General features: G+C 61.2%; 1 protein-coding gene across 13 annotated transcripts in view; it reads left to right on the forward strand.

The window, feature by feature from the left end:
- CUX1 (cut like homeobox 1) overlaps window positions 1–17,324 on the forward strand; it is a 313,006-nt gene that overhangs the window by 276,094 nt on the left and 19,588 nt on the right. For 9 of the 13 annotated variants that reach the window (XM_051837957.3, XM_051837962.3, XM_051837958.3 and 6 more), the window contains 4 exons: window positions 3,402–3,704; window positions 6,510–6,698; window positions 9,948–10,212; window positions 15,212–16,665. The exons of the other annotated variants lie outside the window; for them this stretch is intronic. In XM_051837957.3, coding sequence (XP_051693917.3) covers window positions 3,402–3,704; window positions 6,510–6,698; window positions 9,948–10,212; window positions 15,212–15,851 — 1,397 coding nt within the window. In that variant the 3' untranslated portion in view covers window positions 15,852–16,665. Of the gene's footprint in view, window positions 1–3,401; window positions 3,705–6,509; window positions 6,699–9,947; window positions 10,213–15,211; window positions 16,666–17,324 lie in introns of those variants that run through there. 13 annotated transcript variants of the gene reach the window in all.

The following is a 17,324-nucleotide window of genomic DNA, read 5'->3' on the forward strand; positions in this document are numbered from 1 at the left end:
CATTCATTCCACCAGCACTTTTCCCCCAAAGTAAGTTCTTGCGGAAGTACAGTTCACATCCCGGAACATTGGCTCCTCACTCAGAGGATGCCATCCCGGGCATCCGAGCGGATGCAGCCGTCCGAGCTGGTCACCAGCGTCTCGGTCACGAGCCAGGCACTGTGGAGGGAGCTGCGATAAATCACTGGTTCAAACAAGGTTTGGCTCTCGTTGAATCTCCAATCGCAAGCCGGTGGTGCCGCGAGAGTGGATGCTTGCTTGATCCAGGGACAGTGTCCAGGAGCTGAGCCTGGTGGGAGGTCTTTAGGCCACGGGGGTGTCCTGAGAAGGGGCCCAGCTCACCGGTGGCCTTTCCTCCCCATGTACTCCACCGTGGCCCTGGCCGTGGCTGTCCTGACCTCAGACTGTGAACCTCCCAAACCGTGAGCCACAATAAACCTCCCGCGTCACTTCTCGCAGGCATCTTTTGTGTGATTTTTTTTTTTTTAAGATTTATTTTGTTTCAAAGGCAGAGTTAGAGAGAGGGCAGAGAGAGAAAGGTCTTCCATTTCCTGGTTCACTCCCCAAATGGCCACAACGGCTGGAACTGGGCTGATCCAAAGCCACGAGCCAGGAGTTTCCTCCAGGTCTCCCACGTGGGTGCAGGGGCCCAAGGACTTGGGCCATCTTCTACTGCTTTCCCAGGCCGTAGCAGAGAGCTGGATCGGAAGTGGAGCAGCCGGGACTTGAACCAGCGCCCATGTGGGATGCCGGCACTGCAGCCGCTTGTCTGTGTGATCTTAATCAGGGAACTGTTTGCTGATTTCCGGGAAATGAGAAGCAATGTGTGCCTCTCCGTGGACGTTTCTTGTTCTGTTGAGCTGCTGAGTCCAGGACCCTTCCTGGCCCCCTGTGAGGGGCCGTGGGCGACTGTCGGGGGGCGGGGGGGGAGCGGTCCTGCTGCCGGAGCTGAGGTGCTTCCTGGAGAGGGCCCTGGAGAGAGGCTCCTCTCTCGCCAAGCAGTGTTCCAGGCCCGTGGACTCAGGGCCTCCCCAGGGCTCCGTCAGCCTTCACATCTCTACGTGCACGGCTCCCCACCCAAGGCGGGCCCGGTTCTGCTCTCTGTGGCCTGTGACCACAGCGGCCCCTGCTGTGGCCTGAGCTTGGGGAAGCAGAGGGGAGCCAGCCCTAGGACCCCGTCACCGGGAGTCTCCCCAAGGGCCCAGGCCCACGCTCGCTTTGTCTGCAGCATGGCTAGGCGCCTTGGAGGTGCAAGGCTTCTCTGTGGCCACAATACACGCGAACAGATGCTGGGACAGAAGTGGTCGGCCGCCCGAGGGGTCTGCCTGCGCTGGGCCCCGGGACGAGGCGTGAGGTGTAGCGGCCGCTGCTCTGGCACCAGGTGGGTCGTCAGCCCGGCGGCCGTGAGCTCAACCTTGCTGTGGGTGAAAGGACACACACCCGCGAGGAAATGTGTTTATCACGCGGGGAACTCATGCCATCGCTGACAGTGTGCGGTGAGCAAGATGGATGATCTGCCAGGGCAGCCCTCGCACGGTGCGTCGGGGGACACGGGCCGTGCAGCGCGTACAGAACTGACGCTCGCTGGGTTTTGTATCCAGTTGTCTGGTGACCCCGGGGGCGAGCGGAAAAGAAATTCGATTTGTAGGATGCGTATCACCGCCAAGATTTATAAGGACCGTTTCTGCCTTTCACGCCCGGCGCATGCGCGTCTCGTCCGGCCCTCCGGGGTTGTCTCCTTAACCTGATTTGCCAGGTGGAGGACGCGGGTCGGTGCCACACGGTGGAACTTTGCACCGCCTAGGAGAATCGGCGGGTTCCCCGGTGACCCCCCCCCAGCTGTTTTACTTGGAGTTGGGCCTTTTGAGGGAACCTAACCCGGAACACTGCCTGTGTTTGTCCACCCTGCTGAGTTCAGAGAGAGTGGTTCACCTGGTGGATAGGGGGCGTCCGGCATGGATGCTTGGTTGCACGCTGATTAGGTTTTGTTTGGGGTTATGTGTATCCCACACAGGTGAGGGGTGTTTTAGGGTGCTGCTGTGTTCCTGGGGGACCTGTGAGGGCTGAGCAGGCAGCCAGGGAGAGACGACCTTGGCCAGTCAGGGGCCCCTCCTGCGTGGCAGCGGGGTGGGAACTGTGTCCGCCTTGGTGGGGGCAAGGAGACCGATGGCACCGAGGCACTGAGTCGGGCCAGAGGAGGATGTGTGCCCCGGGCAGCCCTGTGGACCGTTAGGAAGTGGCCCAAGTCTTTACTCCAGAGACCCCCAAACCGGACCCAAGCCTGTCCTGCGGGGTCTCGCAGGTGAGGGTAGCTGAGGCCAGAAGGGGTGGCTCAGCGTGGGACGCCACAGGTGCCACCCACGGGCACCTGCAGGGACCCAAGGCGAGGCCCACCTCCACAAAGGACGCCACGTGGCCCACCCAGCCGGATCGCTGTGGTGTAGACAGAAAAAGAGCTTGGCTTCCCAAGCCAGTGGGAGCAGCAAGCCCTGGGGTTGGCCTGCAGCTCTGTGGTGGAAGCGCAGGCCAGGCCCCCGCCCTTCTTGGGTGCCCGCCACCCGCGGGAGTTAGGCCACAGGGGAGCCTGTAGCAGCCTTGGGGGTGTGCAGGTGACACAGTGCTTAAGGCGCCTGCGCCCCACCTCTGAGTGTCTGGATGTGCACCCCAGCTTCCTGCCAACACACAGCAGGCAGCAGGCGGCGGCTCACAGGGGAGTCCTGGACCGAGTTCCAGGCTTCTGGCTTCAGCCTGGCCCAGCTGCTGTTGGTAGGCATTCGGGGCGTGAACAGTAGATGAGAGAGTCCCTCCCTCCCTCCCCCTCCCCCTACCACTACCACTCTCCCCCTCCCCCTCCCCCTCCCCCTCCCCCACTCAGAAAGCTTAAAAATAAACATTCTCGGACCCTCAGACCTGGAGGCCTGTGGTTCGAGGGTCTTGGTAACCATGGTGACTACGTCACGGGCAGCCCGCGTTAACAAGGCCCCATGCGTCGCGTGTGGTCTGGAGCACGTGGCCTGACGCAGGCCGCCCTAGGCCTTGCGCGTCCTGAGAATCACGGGGCTTCCCTAGCAGAAATCGCGACAGTGACAGCGCGTGTTGGGTAGGGCAGACGCTAAAAACTATCAGGGCTAGAATGCCCTGCTAGGAAGTCTTCGGGAGCCTTTCATTAAAAGCACTTATTTTTTTTTAATCCTGCCGGCGTTGTTTTTTATTTTACTACAGAAAATCAGAGGTCACCCTGGGTCAGGAAACCCCACAGCCGTTCGTTAAGATCCATGCCACGTGCCGCGTGCCGGTGCTGGTGCCGGTGCCGGGGGGGGTGTGTCCCCAGAGAAGGGCAGGGCCGTGCCGGGTGACCTCACCTGTGTTCAGTCCCGCTTCTCCCTCTGCTCTGCCTACAGAGAGCACCCCAAAGACCTCCGCCAGCTGCAGCCCTGCCCCCGAGTCCCCAATGAGCTCCAGCGAATCCGTGAAGAGCCTGACCGAGCTGGTCCAGCAGCCCTGCCCCGTCATCGACGCGAGCAAGGACGGCAAACCGCCCGAAGCCAGCGACCCCCCGGCCTCCGACTCCCAGCCCAGCACCCCGTTGCCTCTCCCCGGACACTCGGCCCTCAGCATCCAGGAGCTGGTGGCCATGTCCCCCGAGCTGGACACCTACGGCATCACCAAGAGGGTCAAGGAGGTGCTGACGGACAACAACCTAGGTAGGCCCGCAGCCGGGTGTGCCACTAGCAGGGCGCCTGGGGGCCAGCGCGGGTCACTCCCGCCCAGCACCGTCTGCCTGGCTCGTGCCCAGCAGAGCGCCGGATCCTTGCTGGGCCACAGAGCTGGGCCCAGTCCACCCGGCCTGCAGCCTCTGGGTGTCTGCGAGACTGGGTCCAGCTCCTGGCTCCCGCACGGCACCTGTGATGCGGGCAGGCACCTTGGACCCTCGGAGCCCCTCGGTAAAACCTGAGCGGTGGTGGCCTGCCTGGGACGGTGGGAGCCTCTGTTCTGAATACAGGGCCTGGCTGCTGGCCGTGGTCTCTGGTCACTGTGGTTCCTGCTGCCCGTGACCTCTGTTCCCCACGCCCATACACACACACACACACACGATACACGCACGACACACATGTACGTATGCCCACACATGCATACCTGTGCATACACATCACACACACAAACACATATGCACACGCGACTTACCCACCCACACACGCACACCTGCACACACATATCCATGCATGCACATGCACGCCTCACACACTCAGACATGCACATGTCTACACACCACACACACACCCACAAGTGCACATATACCCACACACATATCTGTGCATACACAGCACACACATGCACACACCTATCCATGCACACCTCACACACCCATACATATGTGCATATGCCTACACACCTCCATACATGCACACCGCACACATGCACACAGGTACACGTGCCCACACAGAGAGATACATACACATACACATGCATCACACCACACACACACCATGTACATGCCTGTACCCATGCATGTATGCCACACATGTGCCCATGCATGCAATACATGTCCACACACAGAGATACACATCCCATGAATACACACCACACACACCCATCATATACGCACACACACACAGCCATACATACACACACACACACACACACACACACACCGTGAGCACACCCGCCACGTGTGACCGGCACAAGCTGCAGCCTCCCAATGGAAGACAGGGCACAGAGGGGCACAGGTGACCCGCAGCCGCCCCCGGGGTCCTCTGGACCCTGTGTGGGATGGAAGCATTTGTGGGTCGGCTTCTTGACGCGGTGCGGAGTTGGTGTCTGACCGCGTGGGGTCTGCAGCTGTCTCCAGGTCCTCAGACAGCCCCGAGTCCACGAACCCTGCAGAGCCCAGCTAGGAAGCCTGTGGAGTTCAGTGAAATCGGGGGTGAGCGTGCGCACTGCAGGGCAAGCCCCCACTTGCAACGCCAGCTTCCCAAATCAGCGCCGCTATGAGTCCCGACTGCTCCACTTCCAGTCCAGCTTCCTGCTGGTGTGCAAGTGCTGGGGCCCCTGCACCCATGTGGGGGACCAGGATGAGCTCCTGGCTCCTGGCTTCAGCCTGGCCCAGCCCTGCCTGTTGTAGCCATTTGGGGAGTGAACCAGCAGGTAGAAGCTCTCTCTGTGTCTCCCTCTCTCTCATCACTCTGCCTTTCAAATTAATAAATATCTTTTTTTAAAAATTAGGTAAAACTGACTTAAAAACAGCCAGAACCAAAAACCAGGAACAACTTGGGACATTTACAGGCTAAAATAAAAATTTGGAGAGCAGAGAAATTATGTGTTTACAAAGTCAGTACATGTATCTTTTTAAAAAATACTTTATTTATTTGAGAGGCAGAGTTAGTGAGAGGGAGAGACAGAGAGAGAGGTCTTCCACTACTGGTTCACTCCTCAAATGGCTGCAACAGCCGGAGCTGTGCAGGTCCAAAGCCAGGAGCCAGGAGCTTCTTCCAGGTCTCCCACGCAGGTGCAGAGGCCCAAGGACTTGGGCCCTCCTCCACTGCTCTCCCAAGAGGAGCAGGCGGGACTGGAACCAGTGCCCATGTGGGATGCTGGTGCCGCAGGCGGAGGATTAACCTACTGCATGCCACAGCGCCAGCCTCAGTAGCTTTATCTTTGCATGAAAGTGGTTGAAACCAAAAGTGAATTTTGCAAGTCCAAAGTTTCCACACGGTGAACTCTGGCTCAACAGCGCCGCTCATCTTCCCCCCCACCTTCCCCGACAGGGCCCCGTGTGCGGCCCTGAGTCGTGGCTGGGGTGCGCGGCCCTGAGTCGCGGCTGGGGTACGGGAGCCAGTGCTCCCTGGTCCCCTGCTGCCCCGGGGACGGGCTGGCCCCTGCCTGAGTTTCCGTGGGCCCAAATGCCGGCCTCTGGGAACCCCATCTCCACTCCCCATCACAGCCTCTGTCGCTCAAGTTCTCCACCAGGTCACGTGGACTGCGTGTGCACTGGCCCTCTTCCCCCAGGGTGGAGCCAACCTCCCTCCCTCCCTCCACAGCCCTACGGGCTCTGACCAGCCCCGCCTGAGCACTGAGCTCTATCCCGAAAGGGCAGACCGCAGGGCAGGAGGCGGCTGGCCTTCAAACCCCGTGTTCCCCGCAGTGACCTGGGTCCAGTGTGTGGTTTTCATGCCAAGACCCTGCATCAGAGATGCAGGAGGCTCCTGCCCTCCCCGCACACCCCGCTGTGTGCCACTTAAACTGGGCCTGGCTGTGGGGTTCGGCAGGTGCTGAGAAGGGGCACGGGCTTACCATCCAGTTCAGCCGAAGCCTGGAGGTCTCTCTAAGAGAAGGGTCCCAGGGTGGGCGTTAGCAGGGAGCAAGAGTGCGGCTTGAAGTCGGGGCTGGGGAAGCGTTGCCATGCGGGCGAAGGGCTGGCCTCGGAGACGCCGGTGCCTGCCCGCGACCTTGACCTGCACTTGTCCATTCCAAACCCTGTGCTCAGACCGCCTCTCACTGGCTGTTTCCAGGTCAGCGCCTGTTTGGGGAGACCATCCTGGGACTCACCCAGGGCTCCGTGTCCGACCTCCTTGCCCGGCCGAAGCCCTGGCACAAGCTCAGCCTGAAGGGCCGGGAGCCTTTTGTGCGCATGCAGCTGTGGCTCAATGACCCCAACAACGTGGAGAAGCTGATGGACATGAAGCGGATGGAGAAGAAAGGTGAGCCCCTCGGCTGTGGCCGGGCGCAGCGGGCGAGGGGTCTGGGTGCCTAGGAGCACTGGGAAGGGTTGTCAGTGCTCGGTGCAGCAGCTGCACGCAAAGATTCGCTTCTCACTCAGGAGGGGGCAGCACTGCACTGGGCGGGTGTCGGTACAACCGCACCGTCAGTGGGGGCAGGCGTTTGCCCGGGGAAAGATGCCCGCGTCGTGCACCTGAGCACCTGAGTTCAGTGCCCGCCTCCAGCTTCCTGCTGATGCAGACCCTGAGCAGGTGATGGCTCGATTCATTGGGTTCCCGCCATCCGCAGGGGAGACCCCCACGGAGTTCAGCCCAGCCAGCTCAGCCATTGCAAGCATGTGGGGAGCAAACCAGCAAATGAAAATGCTCTCTCACTCTCTGCCTCTCAAATAAGTAAAATTTTTCTAAGATTAAAAATTAAAACAAATGTATTTTGTGGCTTTGAATCTCAGGTACACAGAGGCTCGGAGCCACCCCAAGGCCACCCGGGCAGGAGCGGGCAGCAGCGAGCCCCCTGGGGGTTGTTGTCAGGCCTGCAGGGTCCAGCTTTCCCAGAGGGACAGCCCCACAGCGCCCCTCAGGTGGTGGCTAGTATCGCAGGGGACGATGCCCCAAGGGGCAGGGCCTCGGGGGTGGCCATCTGCAGTATGGGCACAGGCCCTCCCTCGGGGCCCCCAGCCACCGTCCCTTCCCATGCTGTAAGCTCCCTGGGCCATGGAACCCCAAGCCCTTAGACACAAAGACAGGGCTGCGGCTGCTGGACCGGCCTTAAGCAGCTGTGACCACCGTCCTGGGCAGCTACCTTGACTGTAAGCAGCCGTCACAAGTGCCGGTGTGGCTCTGCCTGACACCGGCCAAGTGTCACAGGTCTCACCCTGTCAGGACAAGGCCACGGCTCCAAGAGGGCTCCAGCCTGGTGGGGCTGGGCCCTGTAACCGGACTTCCGCTGCCCATTTGCCTGGCACCCCACTGAGACCTCACCCAGCGAGAGAGAGCTCCACTCCTTGGCCGCGTGGGCTCCGGGCGCCCTCTTGTGTTACAAGGGAGTTACTGTTCCGGGGGCCCAGGTACACCCAGCATCCCCAGAGCGGTGCGGTCCCCGTGGCTCCCCTGCAGCTGGAGGCATGGTGGCTGCTGTCAGCTCCCGGGCACGCACCCCGGGTGGGGGCGCAAAAGACCCGCTGTGAACTTCTCTGGCCTGCTACTCTGTTCTTTCACCAGGCGGCCCTGCATCGGGCTGCCGGCACGGTCCCAAGCACACCACACACAGGCCCGCATGGTGCCTCTGCTGTCATGGGGCTCGTATCCCTGGTGGCTCCACACAGACCCCAACAGCCGGTGATCTCTGCCGGGCACCCACGACCTGGCGGCGGTGCTGCTGGCGCGTCTCATCCACGTGCTTCGGCTCCTGGCCGCTCAGAGCCACGCTAGGAGGCCCCGCAGGTCCTATTCCAGCCCAGCCGGCCGGGCAGATCAGCATGCAGACCCCCCTCGGGCCGTCCCCAGGCCTCAGTGCCACACCCTGCCCTGTGGCAGCCTGCCCGCCTCCCAGTCACCCCCTGTTCCTCAGGCACACAGCCCCTCCCCGGGAGGTGACCCTGCTGCCCCTCCCTGGAGGTCCCTTCCCAGCCCTGCCCACCGCCAGCCTCCTATGCACTCCGCTTTTCTCAAGCCCCCGGGTGCAGGATCCCTGCCTTCCTCCATGCCCACGAGAAAGCCCCAGTGGCCACAAGTTCTCTGACCTCAGCGCTTGGCCAAGCCGGGACCCATGCCCCAGCCACCTTCTCCCCCACCGCCTCCTCCCCGGCCCTGCTGGACAGTCTCCCAGTCTGACCAGGCTTGGTGCCACCTTCAAGTGGCGTCTCCAACTTGCGTGTGGTCCCAGCACTTCTCCCCACCACTGACACCGCTCATGCGACTCCCTCCCCAGCCCCTCCTCACTCTGCAAATCCCGAAACCTGGTCAGCGCACCCCTGGCTCCCTGCCCCCACTGTGCCCAGCGGTACCACCAGCTCACTCACTCTTTCTTTTCCTTTTTTTCTTTTTATTTATTTATTTATTTATTGAAGAGGTAGAGTTACAGAGAGGGAGAGGCAGAGAGGTCATATTCTTCCATCCTCTGGTTTACTCTCAAAATGGTTGCGGTGGCCAGAGCTGAGCTGATCCAAAGCCAGGAGCCAGGAGCTTCCTCCTGGTCTCCCCTGCAGGTGCAGGGGCCCAAGCACTTGAGCCATCTTCCGCGGCTGTCCCAGACCTTAATTACAAGGCTGGGTTGGAAGTGGAGCAGCCAGGACTTGAACCAGTGCCCATATGGGATGCTGATGCCACAGGCGGAGGCTTAGCCCACTATGCCACAGCACCGGCCCTCTACCAGCTCTTTCTGCTGAGCTGGAAACGCTGTCGCCCTCTTTCTAACCCCACTCCAGCTTGGATTTCCCTCTCCTTGTACAGTTAGCTTCTCAAACTGCCCTCGCTTCCTCCTCTCCTCTCCCCTCCCCATCCCGCCTCCCCAGCCCTGGCCCTGGGTCCTCACCCCTTCCTTCCTGCAGCATCGGGGATCCGACCACCCTCCTCCTCGAGGGCAACGCCCTGGCTTCCCTCCCCCCCCCCCCCCCCAGCTCTGCACAGCCCTCGCGGCTGCTTCCCCGCGGGACCTTGGCATGTGGGAGCTGTCCAGGGCTCCCGCTTCGGCCACTCCCTCTCGTCCATCCCTGTCACTGACTGTAGCGTCTGTCCCAGTGGATCCCTAATTCTTTCTCTCCAACCCAGAGCTCCTTAAATGAAACCTTTTCACTTCTCCCCACGGCCCTCTGGGTCCACACTTTGGCCCCGCCCTACTCTCCTGTTCCGTGTCCTCCTGCCGGCGCCACCACCCACTGCATGCACGCACACACGCACGCACACACATTAACCACGCTGCTGCGTGCTCCCGTCTCTGCACACACTGTCCCTACTTCCTGCACTGTCCCCTGCCCTCCTCCACTTCTGGTCCTCCACCTGCGTCTCCCTGCTAACCCTTCTTTAAACATCCTCTCCTCCGGGCACGCCCCCGGCCCCTCCCACCCTGTGCGCCATCTCTCAGGATCCTATTCTGCGTTCCCCACAAAACAGCTCAGGTGTCAGGGTCAGGTGCGTCCGGGCGCGTGCGCCGAGGCCAGCGTGGCTCTCATGCAGCGGCTGGGAGACGCGGGCCTGGACCTGAGCGGGACGTCTTCCCCTCCCCCTCTGCAGCCTACATGAAGCGGCGGCACAGCTCGGTCAGCGACAGCCAGCCCTGTGAGCCGCCCTCGGTGGGCGTCGACTACAGCCAGGGCGCCAGCCCGCAGCCCCAGCACCAGCTGAAGAAGCCGCGCGTGGTGCTGGCGCCCGAGGAGAAGGAAGCGTTGAAGCGAGCCTACCAGCAAAAGCCATACCCGTCACCAAAAACCATCGAAGAGCTCGCCACCCAGCTCAACTTGAAAACCAGCACTGTCATTAACTGGTTCCACAACTACAGGTAGGCCCCGCCCCGCCCCGCCCCGCGCGGCCAGCCTGGCGCGTGCACGCGTATCCTGAGCGGTGGGTACGTGTCCCTCAGGGACTTCGTGCCGCCGTCTCGGGCTCTCTCGCGTGTCGTCCTCCATGTTAGCCTGACTCGCTTTGCAATGGAGCAGAGGCAGGGCTCCCGCAGGATCGGCCACCAGCCAGCGGACACAGCGCTGTGCACATCCCGCCAGCAAGCAAGCCAGCCTAAGAGGGGCTGGGTAGCCTACCAGGGCAGGTCCCGGCCCAGTGCTCTCCGGGAGGAAATGTCTAGAAGTCCACCACAGGCACGGAACTGTCCGCCCAATCCCTACCCGGGCCTCACCCAGAAAACCACGAATCCTGCACCCATGCCTTCAAGGCTGGCTCCCACCCCAGCAAGGCTTCCTCTAGGAACTGGGGCAGGTGCTCCTGGGCAGGCAGCGCCCCTGCACGTGTGGCTGACGCTGCTGGTGGACAGCTGGGAGGTGGCAGGCAGTGGGAGCGGACGCTCCCGGGCAGGCAGGAGCCCCAAGGGATGAGTGCCCTTGGACATTGAGAAGTTTCTCAGTGGGCCAGCAGGTAGAGCCACCACCTGCTGTGCCGGCATCCCATATGGGCAGAGGTTCGAGTCCCGGCTGCTCCACTTCCGATCCAGCTCTCTGCTATGGCCTGGGAAAGCAGTGGAAGATGGCCCTATTGCTTGGGCCCCTGCACCCCTGTGGGAGACCTGGATGAAGCTCCTGGCTGCTGGCTTCAGGCTGGCCCAGCTCCAGCCATTGAGGCCATTGGAGAATGACCTAGCGGTTGGAAGACCTCTCTCTCTCTGCCTCTCCTTCTCTCTCTCTCTAACTTTGCCTTTCAAATAAATAAATAAATCTTAAGAAAAAAGATCAGATGGGAGCCCCAAATCACACTTGATTGCTGATAGACGCTGAGTTCCAAGCCTGCAGCTTAGGGTGAGCTGAGTGCAAGCCTGCCCCAGAGCCCCCACGCCAGGCACCTGCTCCCGTGTGGCAGCACAGGCCCAGAGGGGGCCCGTATGCAGGCTGCTCCCATGAGGACAGAGACGGCCCAGGAGCTAAGCGTTGCTGCAGCTGTGTCCCAGTGACCCAGAGGCAGAGGGAGGCCATGGCCAGAGTCGTGGCACTCCCTCCACGTGGAAGGAGGAGAGGCCAGGTGTCCCGGGAAGGCCTCCCAGGGCCGTGGAGAGACCCCGAGGTGCACTGACCCACACAGGTTCAGGTCTCCTGCCAGTTAGGGCTGTCAAGGTGCGAGTGCTATCACACGGAGGCCACCGATCCCTGAGTCCCTGCCGGGGCGCCTGCAGCCCTCCAGTGGGGTTTGGCCAGGGCACGCTCTCTCTGGTGTCTCAGTTGCTGGCCAGCCCATCAAGTGGCAGCCACAGCTGATCATCGTGGAGATGGCTCTCTCTGCATTCCACACAGGCAAATTCATCCACCACCACCCCAGCAGAAAGGGGGCGGGGCAGCAGGGTGGCGCCACCTGCAGTGCCAGCGTCTCCTATGGGTATGGTTCCGGTCTGGCTGCTCCACTTCTCCTCCAGCCTGGGGAAGCAGTAGAGGACGGCCCAAGTGCTTGGGCCCCTGCACAAGACCTGGATAAAGCTCCCAACCTTGGCCTGGCCCAGCCCTGGCCATTACAGCCATTTGGGAAGTGAACCAGCAGATGGAAGACCTCTCTCTGTGTCTGTAACTCTGCCTTTCAAATAAATCAATACATCTTTAAAGAGAGAAGCAGGAAAGGAAAAGCAGCACTGGGACCTTGGCGCTGGGAACGGGCGCCCGGGGCCAGATCCAGAGTAAATACTGAGCAAAGCCTGCTTCCAAAACAGCCCGCCAGGGAGCCGCTGCCGGTGCCAGGGCCAGGGGCGGGGGCCCTGTGCAGGCGAGGGAGGAGGTGAGCAGGGGCCTGGCTGCAGGACAGGCTAGAGAGAAGGGGGTGAGGGGTGAGCGCCACACCGCTCAGAGTGGACCCCAAGCTCCGAGGACTGAACTCACCCAGCAGGGAAAGCATGGGAGCGCAGGCTGAGCCAGGGCTCCGGGCTCTGCTCCGTCCACGAGTCACTCAGTAGCACCGCCCCGCAGAGCTGGCTCGAAAGCCCCACCAGTCACTGGACCTGTACAGTTCCCAAAAGGGAAGGCGGCTTTTTCTACTGTTGTTGTTGTTGTTGTTAATTAATTTATTTATTTGAAATGCAGAGTTACAGAGAGACAGAGAGGTCTTCCATGCACTGGTTCCCTCCCCAAATGGCCAGAGCAGCCAGAGCCGGGCCAGGCTGGAGCCAGGAGCCGGGAGCTTCTTCTGGTCTTCCATGTGCAGGGGCTCAAGCACTTGGGCCATCTCCCACTGCTTTTCTCAGGTGCATTAGGAGGGAGCTGGTTGGGAGTCCATTTTTGTCCTCATTCAAAAAGCAAAGCTTTGCTTGCATTCATGCTAAAGGAATGAGAAGTAGCTCCGGCTGACCCTTTACCCAGCAGTGGGGCCAGGGAGGCCAGCACAGCACAGGATGCTGCACTCCTCCGCCCAGCTCTGGAGGTCATGACATCTGGGAGCCGTGCGTCCAGGCGCGCTCCTGGAGCCCCGTCTAGAGCAGAAAGCGCCCCTCCTGATGAAGGGGAGCCCCGTGCAAGCAGGACACGTGCAGCTCAGAGCCGAGTGCTTTCGAAGCTCCACCAGGCAGGGCGCAGCGCCAGGCTCTTGCGGGGACCCCAGGTGGGCCAGTGTGAGGCCCGGATCTCCGGCAGGAGGCACCCCCTTCCTCCCGCACCCTTTGCACCTCCTCCTCAATGCTTGCACCAGGTGTTCCACCGTTCAGAGGCACCTGCGTGGTAGGCACAGTCACTTCTTTTTGGTTTTTGGCTTTTTTTTTTTTTTTTTTTTTTTTTTTAAGATTTATTTGAAAGGTAGAGTGACAGAATCAATCTTTATCCGCTGGTTCACTCCCCAAATGGCTACAACAGTCAGGCTTGGGCCTGATCAAAGCCAGGAGCCAGGAGCTTCATCCGGGTCTTCCACATGGGTGCAAGGCTCCCACAGGGGCCCAAGCACATGGGCCATCTTCCACTGCCTTCCCAGGCACATTATCAGGGAGTGGGACTGGAAGTGGAGCAGCCGGGACTCGAACCAGTGCTCTGATAGGGGATGCCGGGATCACAGGCAGCAGCTTAACCTGTTGCGCCACATTGCTGGCCCCCTGACTTCTTTTTTGGTGCCTACTTGGAGCCCTATATTATAGAAAAATCCGTGGGAAATGCAGCCCCTATGGGGAAAATGCCTAGGATTCAAAAGTGCACCAAAATAATTTTTTTTAAGATTATTTATTTGAAAGTCAGAGTTACACAGAGAGGAGAGGCAGAGAGAGAGAGAGAGAGGCAGAGAGAGAGAGAGAGAGAGAGAGGCAGAGAGAGAGAGAGAGAGGCAGAGAGAGAGAGAGAGAGAGAGAGAGAGAGGTCTTCCATCTGCTGGCTCACTTCCCAATAGGCCACAATGGCCGGAGCTGTGCTGATCCGAAGCCAGGAGCCAGGAGCTTCTTCCGGGTCTCCCACGCAAGTGCAGGGGCCCAAGGACTTGGGCTACCTTCTACTGCTTTCCCAGGGCATAGCAGAGAGCTGGATTGGAAGAGGAGCAGCCAGGACTAGAACCGGCGCCCATATGGGATGCTGGCGCTTCAGGCCAGGACATTAACCCTCTGGGCCACAGCGCCAGCCCCCGAAATAAACTTTTAACTCCATTTTCTGTAGACTCTGAGAAGCCCCCATGCACACTTTACACCTCCGTGAGGAAGTTACTGCTCCCTCCATTGTCCAACAAGAGCACCGACCCTCAGAGAGCTTCGCAGGTGGCACAGGTGGCACAGCGGCTCACCTGGCTCCAAAGAGCCCCCACCCTGTCTGGGACCTGGCTGAGCCCAGAATCTGAGCTGTCCGTCCAGCTTCCCACCTCCAGGCAGGGTGGGCGGCGGGGGCTTCCCCCATTGGCATTCGCACTGCCATGGGGCCCGGAAACCAGTGGAGCAGGGCTGTCCTCACAGCACAGGGCCCAGGAAGCTGCCCCCGCCCACCCCTGGGGACACAGCTGGGCTGGCTGTGCCAGCTCCCCCGAGAGCCGCTCTTCCAGCAGCCTTGGTTAGCAGGGGCTAACGCCTGGACAGACACCTGAGCCCTGCTCTGGGGGCACGGTGGGCCGGGGGCACTCCCCAGGGCTCCAGAGTGGGCAAGGCCAGGACCCTCCTGGGACTGCTGCCTTCTGCAGGGACCCCCACCCCCCCCACCCGCAGGCCTGCAGGAGCCTCATAATGGTCACAGGAAATAGAATCAAAAGATACAGTTTTGGTGCAAAAAAAAATACTTATGCATATATATTTTTTGTAATACATATCATGAATTTCTGGGTGCCGCCCATGCACAGATCTCAGTTTTTTTGCATCAGAACAAATTTTACTTTGAATTCCATTTTCGGTGACCTTCCCACAGGCCCCGCCCCTGTGTTCACTCTGCTGGTCACACGACCCTCCCCCGGTGTCCTTTCAGAGGAGGGGCCTCTCTGAGAACTAGAATTTGCCCCACGCGGGGCCACCTCGCCCGTGCATCCTCCCCGCGTCCGCGGGGCCACCTCGGGCCCGTGCGTCCTCCCCGAGTCTGCGCGTCCCCACGCGTGGCCACCTCGGCCCGTGCGTCCTCCCCGCGTCTGCGCGTCCCCTCGCAGGGCCACCTCGGACCCATGCATCCTCCCCGCGTCCACACGTCCCCTCGCGGGGCCACCTCGGGCCCGTGCATCCTCCCCGCGTCCGCGCGTCCCCTCGCGGGGCCACCTCGGGCCCGCGGCCCAGGCTGGCCAGGGGGGGCATGGCGCCAGCAGGGGGCGCTCCCGGGCCGGGCCTGGGCGCGTGGGGAATCCTCGGGCCCCGGGCTGGCGCCACGCAGACGGCCACGCGCATCCCTCCTCACGCGCGGCCCGCTTCTGTCTCGCAGGTCTCGGATCCGCAGAGAACTGTTCATCGAGGAGATCCAGGCCGGGAGCCAGGGCCAGGCGGGCGCCAGCGACTCGCCGTCGGCCCGAAGCGGCCGCGCCGCGCCCAGCTCGGAGGGCGACAGCTGCGACGGCGTGGAGGCCGCCGAGGGCCCGGGCGCCGCCGACGAGGAGCCGGGCGGCCCCGCGGCCGCCGCCAAGTCTCAGGGAGGGCCGGCCGAGGCGGCCGCGGCCCCGGCCGAGCGGGAGGAGGCGCCGCGGCCCGCGGAGAAGACGGAGCCGCCGCCCGCGGGGCCCGCGGGCCCGGACGACGCCCAGGACGCGGGCCGGCCCAGGCCGCCGCCCGAGGCCCCAGCGGACGGCCCGCGGCCCGTGCCAAACCCCGCCGCCGCGGCCGGGGAGGACGCCGCTACCTCAGCCGCGCGGCCCGCCGAGGGGAGTTCCGCGTTGCCAAGCACCAGCGCGCCGGCCGCCCGCAGGCCCAGCTCGCTGCAGAGCCTCTTCGGCCTCCCGGAGGCGGCGGGCTCCAGGGACTCGCGAGACAACCCCTTGAGGAAGAAGAAGGCCGCGAACTTGAACAGCATAATCCACCGCCTGGAGAAGGCCGCCAGCCGGGAGGAGCCCATCGAATGGGAGTTCTGAGGGCCGCCACGCGCCGGGCCGGCCCGGCCCAGCCCGCCCCGCCGAGCCCGCGCGAGAGGCCCGGCCGGGGCGGGGCCGGGGCGGGGCCGGGGCGGGGCCGGGGCGGGGCCTGGCGGCAGTGGGGCTGAGGCCGGGGCGGGGCCGGGGCGGAGCCGGGCGGCGGCGGGGCGGGCGCCGGCTCCCGCGGCCCGGACCGAGTTGCGCACTTCAGCGCCCTGCGGGCCACAGGGCAAAATCGCCATAGGCCAAGGTGCATATAGAAAACAGGAGCATTAAGCCCAATCTATGTCGTGTTTTCAAGGAAGAAAACGGAAATGTGTAGTCGAGCTTTTTTGTACCCTGAAGTGTTTTTTTATTGCCCTAAGTGATTTCCACAGGTTCTGGAATAACTCTTACAGCTTTGCCTTGTGCCCTCCTCGTGGTGTGGGCTAAAAAAAAAAAAAAAAATCAAACCCACATATGAAAAGGGGGCTTTTTATCCGCCATCTAATGGCTTCAGAGCGATAATACACTATTATCTTCTTAAACCAGGAAGGGGGGGAGGGGGTTTTTCAGAAAAAAAAATTTAAAAAAAGAAAGTTTTTGTAGCTGTTCAGTTGCCACTAAGAGATTGCACAGTCAAACCGACTCTAAACACACTAGTTTGGATTCCTAAATATTTTCAAGAAAAGAATCTTCTCCTTTGAAACTTTGAATTAAGATTAAAAAAAAAAAAACACACATTTACTCCACCTATTTTTTAACAAAAGAGAAAAGTCACATCAGGAAACTCTGATTTTTGTGGTAGCTGAGGTAGTGTTTTCTTGGACGTGAATAGAATCCTGACACGTAGTGCACATTGATCCATAGCTTTAACTGACCCTGGGCTTTTCCGGCTGGGGTCTGTTTAATACACTCCATTCTAGGCCAAATCAGGACAGAAAAAAAGAAAAAAAAAAAAAAGAAAAAAAAAAGATCCGAATCTAGGTATTTTATAATCTGCTTTTTAACCTCTAACCACAGAGCACGCTGATCAGACCTCATATGGAGGTTTAGGAGACAAGTTAGAACTGTAGCATGTTCCTGTTCATCTTTGTTTAATTTATGCTGTCTGCGTCCGTGGTGGTGCGTCTGCACGTGTGCCAGCCTCAAGAGAAAGCAAGAAATGGGTGGGCCCCCGGGTGGCAGAAGGCACCTCCCCTCCTCTCGCCCCCCCTCCCTCCAGGGACGCAGCTCCCTGGGCCTGGGCAGCCCCCCCCCCCCCGCGTACTCCCTCTGTCCCCCTTCTTCCCACCGAAAGCACTGATGGCCCTGTTGACCTCGTGGGAAGCTCCCTTCCCCTGGAGGAGAGCGCGCGGGGCGGCCTGGCTCCACTCCCACCCCCGCAGAGGCGGCCCAGACTCCCGGCGGCGCTCCTCAGGCCCGGGCGGGCCATTTGCCCTTCCTCCATTTTGCCTCTTGGGAAGTTGCTTTATGCACAGTTTAGGGCAGTCT

The sequence above is a fragment of the Oryctolagus cuniculus genome, chromosome 19 (genome assembly GCF_051225735.1).
Source record: "Oryctolagus cuniculus isolate XC-2025 breed Fujian yellow rabbit chromosome 19, ASM5122573v1, whole genome shotgun sequence".
NCBI lineage: Eukaryota > Metazoa > Chordata > Mammalia > Lagomorpha > Leporidae > Oryctolagus > Oryctolagus cuniculus.